Source organism: Pantherophis guttatus, chromosome 5 (genome assembly GCF_059756535.1).
Source record: "Pantherophis guttatus breed Tessera chromosome 5, ASM5975653v1, whole genome shotgun sequence".
Lineage (NCBI taxonomy): Eukaryota > Metazoa > Chordata > Lepidosauria > Squamata > Colubridae > Pantherophis > Pantherophis guttatus.
The window spans coordinates 3,125,557-3,133,333 of record NC_142067.1 but is presented as its reverse complement, the minus strand read 5'-3'; the positions used below and the strand labels follow the sequence as shown (position 1 = coordinate 3,133,333).

The window sequence follows — 7,777 nt, the reverse complement described above, 5'->3', positions numbered from 1 at the left end:
CAAAATTTGTAAAACGTTTGCACACATCCCTTGCAAAATTCTGTACGAACCAATGGCAGACTTGCTTATCCAGCAAATGCAATTTATTCTTGCATTTAAATCTTGTTGGGTTCTTCTTGATGTTTGAAGGTGTTGCCTTGCCGAACTGGAAAGCCACAATTTGCATCCATTGCTTAGGCCTCTCTGTATGTGTTATGTGTGTGTCAATCTATATGCTGGCTGGGGAATTCTGGGAGTTGAAGTCCATACACATCTTAAAGGTTGAGGGCCAAGGTTGAGTAAATGTGATCTACAATTCTGGTTAGTTCTGGACTTAACCACAGTTTGTTTAGCGATCGAAGTTACAACCGCACTGGAAAAAAGTGACTTATGCCCGTTTTTCACACTTATGACCGTTGTGGCATCCGCAGGAACATGAGATTAAAAAAAATTCAGATGCTTGGCAATCCAATGCAGTAGAAAAACCAATGTAGGCTTATCCTGCAAATGCAAGTTATTCTTGCATTTAAACCTTGTTGGCTTCTTCCTGATGTTTGAAGGTGTTGCCTTGCCGAACTGGAAAGCCACAATTTGCATCCATTGCTTAGGCCTCTGTGTGTGTGTGTGTGTGTGTGTCCCTGTCTTGTGTTTTGTGAGTGCCTGTAAATCTATATTGACCCCTTTTCCGTTTCTCTCCCCCCCCCTTCCTTCTGTTTCTCTTGCAAGGAATGTTTCCAAAGATTCATTCTTGCAAAAGACCATCCCTCCTTTTCTTTGGGGGGGGGGGAGGAGGGGGAGGGAAAGAGGAAGCCACGCCCCTTCAGGGGGAAAGTTTATGTGAAACTTTTCTTTGGAGGAAAAAAAAACACACACAGAACAAGAGAAGGGGGGAAAAGGAAGCAGGCACAAATAAACACAACAAACAGAAAAATGCGAAGGGGAGAGAAGGATGCGCTTTGAAAGGGGCTCAACCCAGGAGAAATTGGGGGGGGTCTTGTTTTTTTTTTGCTTTTTTTTTAAAGCAAGCCTTTTCTTTTGCAAAAGGTCTTGGGGGGGGATTTTCCTCCCCAGCTCCCCTAAACCCCCAAAGCGCGAGTTAGAAGTTGCATTTTCAACCCCGGTTGGATTTTCACACGGAGATCGCTTGCAACGGAACCCGGACGGGCCCGGATCGCCTTTGGACGGCCTGAAAGCTCGACTTGGATCGATCCCCCTCGTGGGTTCCTTTTTTTGAGGAGGGGGTTTCTTGTGTTTTTTTTTCCTCCTTCCCCCTCCTCCTCCTCCGGCCCGGGACTTGGCTCGGTCGGCGGCCGCAGCGCGGAAGGAACGTTTTTACATTGTTGCCGTCCACGCCGCTTCGGAGCTGCCTTCGGCCGGATTTTCCCCCACCTCCACCCCGCGGGACCCGAGCTCGGAAGTGAACGTGGGAACTCGGTGGAAGTCTGCTGCCTGCCTCCTCCTCCGCACGCCCGGTGCTCTTCTTTTCTCTTTTTCTTTCTTTCTTTCTTTCTTTCTTTCATTTCTTTCCTTCCTTCTTTCCTTCTCTCGCTCTCTCATTGTTTTCTTTACTCTTTTTCTCTTTCTAGTTCTTTCTCTCAAAGTTGTAGTGTTCCTTCCTTCCTTCTTTCTCTTTCTTTTCCTTTCTTTCTTTCTTCCTTACTTTCCTTCCTTCCTTCCCTCGCTCTTTGTTGTTTTTTCTCTTTTTCTCTTTCTAGTTCTTTCTCTCAAAGTTGTAGTGTTTCTTCCTTCTTTCTTTTCCTTCCTTTCTTTCTTCTTTACTTTCCTTCCTTCTCTCGCTCTCTCATTGTTGTTTTCTTTTCTCTTTTTCTCTTTCTAGTTCTTTCTCGTATTTTCTTCCTTCCTTCCTTTCCTTCCCTTCCTTCTTTCTCTCTCTCTCATTCCCTCACTCCCATTCGTTTTCTTTCTTTTCTTTTTCTCCTTCTAGTTCTTTCTCTCGTATTTTCTTCCTTCCTTCCTTTCTCCCTTCCTTTCCTTTCCTTCCTTCCTTCTTTCTCTCGCTCTCATTCTCTCTCTCGTTCTTGTTTTCGTTCCTCCTTTTCTTTCTAGTTTTTCTCTCGTATTTTTCTTTCTTCCTTACTTTCCTTCCTTCCTTCTTTCTCTCATTCTCTCACTCCCTCATTCTTGTTTTTTCTTTTTCTCCTTCTAGTTCTTTCTCTCGCATTTCCTTCCTTCCTTCCTTTCCTCCCTTCTTCTCGCTCTCTCATTCTCTCATTCTTTTTCTCCTTCTAGTGCTTTCTCTCGTGTTTTCTTTCTTTCTTCCTTCCTTCTTTCTCTCGCTCTCTCTTCCTCTTCCTCGTTTTCTGTTGGTTTCTTTACTCGTTTTACTTTCTCCTTCCTCTCCCTCTCTCGCTGTTTCTCCTGCTGCCTCTTTTTCCTTCCTTTTTCTTTCTCCTTCCGACTTTCTTTCTCTCTCTCTCTCTCCACCCTCCTTCCTTCCTTCCTCCTTCCTTCCTTCCTTCGGATGGCTTGAGGCCGGCGGCGGGGCGGGGGCGGCGTGCCCGGGACGCTTCCCAGACTCGGGGATCCCGCCGCAGATCCGGGGGGCGGGCCCTGCCACCGCCGGCCTCAACAATGGCGGAGGGGGCCCCGAGCCAGAAGAGGACTCCCCTCTACCGGAGCGTCTCCTTCCAGCGCTTGGCCAAGTGGAGCGGCCCGGCCCAGCCCGACGGAGGAGGAGGCGGAGACCCTCGGGGGGAGCCCCCTCTTCCTCCGCCACCGGAGCCCATCGGGCGGCGGTCGCCCGGCCGCGCCGCTTCCTTCAGCGTCTCCTCCCGCCCAGCACCAGCCGAGCCGGCCGGCCGCGCCCTGCGGAGCCTCTCGCCCTCCGTGCGCCAACTTTCCCAGCGCTTCTGCCCGCCCCGCGCCGCCGCCGGCTCCGAAGACCAGCCTCCTCCCGCGGCTCCGGCCGGCCGCGGAAGAGCCACCTGCGCCCGCCCCGTCGCCGCCGCCGCCGCCCAGAAGGAGCTCGGGGGCTCCGAGGCCGGCGGGACGCCCCCGCCCGAGCAGCCCCCGGCCCCGCCGCCCCGCAGCAGCAGCACCATCGCCGCCTCCTCCTCCTGCAAAGGGCCGGGCGAGGCGCCGGCGCCGGACTGGCCCAGCGTGACGGAGATGCGCAAACTTTTCGGCGAGAGTTTTCGGCGGCAGCAGCAGCAGCTCCAGGCGGCCGAGCGAGGACGGGGCGGGCCGGCTGAGGAGGACGGAGGCGGCTGGCGGAGCAAAGCGGGGCCGCCGTCGGGCTCCGACCACCTCCCGGGGGCTCCGCTGCTTCCCGACGGCGGGCCCTGCTGGGCTGAAGAGCGGCGGGGCGTCCCTCCTCCTCCGCCGCCTCGCAGCTGCATCCCCTTCGCGGGGCTCCGGGCGCCTCGGGGTCCCTCAGGCCCGTCGGAGAGGCCGCCGCCGCCTCAGCTGTGGGATACTTCGCATTCCTGGCATAGTTCGGCCTTGCCGGCCACCGCCGCCGCCTCGCCGTCGCCCCCCTGCCCGGCCTGGGGCGGCTGGGTCCCCCCGGAGGTCTCCAGCAGCAGCGAGGACGAGTTGAGGCCTTTGCCCCGTGGGAAGAGCCCCCCAAGGCCCTCCTCAGGCAGTGAGGAAGAGGAGGAGGAGGAAGACCACCGGATGGTGCCCCATAATAGACGCTGCCTTGAGAGGAAGAAGAGGGAAACTGAGGCCCAGGTGGTGGCCGGCATGGAGTGGCACCTCAAGGCCCAGCTGGACCTTTCTGGGGGTCTCCTGCCCCCCCAGGAGGAGGAGAGGACTACCCCAGAAGCCAAAGGGGCCTCCATTGCTGAGGGGCTCAGGCCGCTTTTGGGGATCCCCCCTGAGGGCGGCAGGCCCTTCCTGGGCACCCCCGCCCCCCTTTCCTCGGGGCCTCCCCTGCCTCTGGTGTCCCGGGTCTCCAAGGTCAACATCCCCCCCTTTGCGTCCAGCCCGGCCGGCTCCCGAAGTAGCAGCAGATACTCCAGTACGGAGACTTTGAAGGAGGATGACCAACCGGGGGTCTTCTGGACCGGCCCAAGCAAGCTGGGTCTCGGTTTGGGTCGGACCCCCAGTTTCAACCCAAGCGACAGCCCTGCCAGGTTGCAGCCCCCCATCCGGGCCCGTCCCAAGCTGCCGTCGGGCTTGGGGAGGTCCAAGCAGGAGTTGTCCTCCTTTGAGAGTTTGCTGCCTTGCGGCCTTGAACCGGCGGCCAGATCCAAGCACCAGAAGTCCATGTCCAACCCGGATATTGCCAGTGAGACCATGGCCCTCCTCAGTTTCCTGAAATCGGACTTGTCGGAGCTGAAGGCCAAGAAAAGGGGCAGTAGGTTGAGTGACCAAGAAGACGTGGCCTTTGGTGGAGGCAACGGTGATGGTCTCAGCAGATATGAACATTATCCCCAGGGAGGAACCGAGCACCAGTTGGTGGGGAGATCCCAAGGTGAGGTTCAACCCCCGAACCGTTGGGTCTTGGGCCACCGTCCAACCCTGAAGGACCTCACGGCGACTCTGAGACGGGCCAAATCCTTCACTTACTCGGATAAACCAGCTTCCCGCCGCCTTTATCTGCAGAATGCCATGAAGTCGAGCTCTTCGGAGCTTCTGCTGACCACCCGATTCGACCACAATGGTGTGGTTTCCGACAGCCGAGACAGGGAAGAGGAGGTGCTCCCTGTAATCATTCAAGATCAGTACATCCAAGAAGCCAGGCAGGTTTTCGAGAAGATAAGTAAGATTGGCTCAGAACATGACTATAATTTCGCTTTGGAGTCCAAGGAAAGGGGGAAGGACGGGACGGAGGAGGGAGAGGAGGCCCCGAATGAAGAAAGCTGCGGTCAGTGCTTGGAGAAAGCTGGTTCCGAAGGAAACTTATCCTGCAGGAAATCTTTAGAAGAAGGTCCTGAATCCAGTATGACCGATGAAGGAATTGTGACCGAGCCAGAGACCTCTCCTGCCTACAGTTATCTCGATCCCTCCGTGGCTGCGTGGAAGTTGGCCAACCGAAGAGGAACGGAGGCCGGTGAGAGGAAGGAGAAACTTCTACCAAACCATCTAACCAAAGGGAACGAGAACGTGGCGGTTGTGGAGGAGGTGCTCCCCAATCACAAGACGGTGTCCCAGGGTTTACCGGAGACCCCTCTGACTCCCAGCGCCCTTCGGCGCCGGAGAAAGTTCCCATCCTTGGGAAACAATGGGTCCGAATCCAGCAACGGGAGCAGCGGAGAATCCACTGGCGATTCCTACAGGTCTCTCAGCGACCCCATGCCCCACAGAAGGTGCTCCATCACAGAGGACTCCAAGAACTTCTCCGTGGACAGTAACCTCCTGGGGTCGTTGAATTCGAAGCCCGGCGTCTTAGATGCTTCGGCCGCCGCTTTGTCTGACTGCACAGGGAGCGCTGCCAGCGACCTCTCCGTCTGCAGCGACGGCCTGAAGGACTATAGCACCGTGATCCAGAACATCGTCAGCCAGCCTGGGGCCATGGACAAGGTGATCGACGAGAAGGGGAACGGGAAGCCCATCAAGAAGAAGTCTTTCAGCGATCCCAGCCGCCGTGGCGAGCATGCCAGCCCCGGCTTCATGGGCGCCGGAGAACCCATCAACGAGATGGAGCAGAACATTCTTCCGTCCAGCAGTGAACCTATCCTTTTGGAGCGAAGGGGCCAGTCCACGGAGCAGGAAGCGCACAGGTTGTCCTCCCAGTCGGAGCAAATTCTGCCGATGCCTCCAGAAGACAATGAGGTCCCTCAAAACTTTAGCTTTGATCCCAAGCTGGCTGAAGTCCTGTCGCCTAGGATAGTTCGGCGAAGTTCCAAGAAGCGCAGCGACCGAGCGAATAGCCAGGATTTGAGCAAAAAGGAAGAATTGACGCTTTCTTCCCCCGTGCCCACCACGCTGGGCAGAGCAAGGCCAGCCTCCAAGCATGTGCGCCACACCAGTGAACCCGCCACCTTCCTCCCCGTCTCCGATGCCCACCTGCCCAGTTCGCTCTATCAGAATGCCCACCCTGCCATCCAGGAGCTCCCACACCTGCCTACCAAACCTTCTGCAGCTCTTCAGGTTCCATCCTTGGAGGATGTTACCAAACGCTACATGTTGACTCTGAGTTCTGGGGAGACCCTCCCCAACAGCACTGTGGATACCCCCAGATCGTCGCCTTCCACCCCAACCACCACGGAACCCAAGCTCCCCAGATGCCCCAAACATCATGGAGATCTGAATGCCAGCAGCTCCAGGACCAAGCCACAAGTGGTGAGTTTTTTTTTTTGGTCTTTCTTTTTGTGTTATGGAGTCTTTAAAAAATATTTTGGCTGATGATTAAGTTCTGCTGACTTGTTTTGATAAATTCTGCATCAGCGTTTGGGGATCAGGGTTAAAATTTTGCAGACCGAGTTGTCACATCTAGGATTGTTTGCTCGGACAGTATGTGGGACCTGAATGCCATGGTCTTCTCCAACTTCACTTCTGGTGGGGCTCTGATAATATCACATCTTCCGTTTGAACGTGGTTATGTCTAGATTACAAAGACACTGGCATGAAATAGTTTGGCAAGGTATTTCGGTTTCTAGTCCTTATGGCAAGTAAACGCAAGAGTAGCCATTAGTAGCACTTACTATTTTTAAGGTCTTGTGCAACCAAGTTGTTAATATGATTGAGGTTTGTTGTGATGGCGGTTTTAAGGTCTGAAGGAGGAATTGGACAACGCGGCCCACGAGGGCTGTCTCTTTGAGGAGTTGTGTTGTGTTGTGGGGTGGGGATCGGGACTCAAGCACCCATCTGGTAGAGTAACACAATGTAGGCCAACATCTAAGGCAGTGTTTCATAACCTTGTCGGCTTATAAAATGGGTGGACTTCAATTCCCAGAATTCCCCAGCCAGCTATGCTGGCTGGGGAATTCTGGGAGTTGAAGTCCACACTTCTTAAAATGGCCAAGTTTGAAAGAAACTGACCTAAACTGATATAGAGAGCAATGTTGCCCAACTGTGGCAACTTGGAGATGTGTGGCCTTCGATTCCCAGAATTCTTAGCGGCGGCCATACTGGCTAGGGAATTCTGGGAGTTGAAGTCCACACTTCTTAAAATGGCCAAGTTTGAAAGAAACTGACCTAAACTGATATAGAGAGCAATGTTGCCCAACTGTGGCAACTTGGAGATGTGTGGCCTTCGATTCCCAGAATTCTTAGCGGCGGCCATACTGGCTAGGGAATTCTGGGAGTTGAAGTCCACAATCTTAAAATGGACAAGATTGAAAGAAACTGACCTAAACTGATATAGAGAGCAATGTTGCCCAACTGTGGCAACTTGGAGATGTGTGGCCTTCGATTCCCAGAATTCTTAGCGGCGGCCATACTGGCTAGGGAATTCTGGGAGTTGAAGTCCCCACACCTTTAAAGTTACTGAAGTTGCAAAACTCCAGGTGTAATGAACATATGAGGGGCGATTAGAAGGTAAAGGTGAGATTGAATTAAAGTTGACTCTGTGATCAGATCCATGTTGGGTCTTATTTTTTGGCAAAGCAAAAAATGCTTGACTTAACGACCACAATGGAGCGCAAATTCTCCGTTTGCTAAAACAAGGCAGTTGGGTTTCGCCTCGTTTTATGACCTTTCTCCCCACCGTTGTTAAGTGTATCAACTGCAGGCTTTAGTAAAATGGCTGGGAAGTGAATCCCATTGACTTGTCAGAAGGGGATCACATGACCCCAGGACACTGCGACCGTCATAAATGCGAGCCAGTTCCCAAGTGTCTGAATTCTGATCATGTGAACACGGGAATTATGCCACGGTCGTAGGTGTGAAA

At 54.0% G+C, this 7,777-nt stretch overlaps 1 protein-coding gene across 1 annotated transcript in view; it reads left to right on the top strand.

The window, feature by feature from the left end:
* The first annotated feature begins 2,158 nt into the window (after window positions 1–2,158).
* Window positions 2,159–7,777, top strand: part of ARHGEF17 (Rho guanine nucleotide exchange factor 17) — a 138,733-nt gene continuing 133,114 nt past the window's right edge. The window contains exon 1 of the mRNA XM_087895727.1: window positions 2,159–6,228. Within this exon, the coding sequence (XP_087751853.1) occupies window positions 2,572–6,228 (3,657 nt within the window). The 5' untranslated portion in view covers window positions 2,159–2,571. The remainder of the gene's footprint in view (window positions 6,229–7,777) is intronic.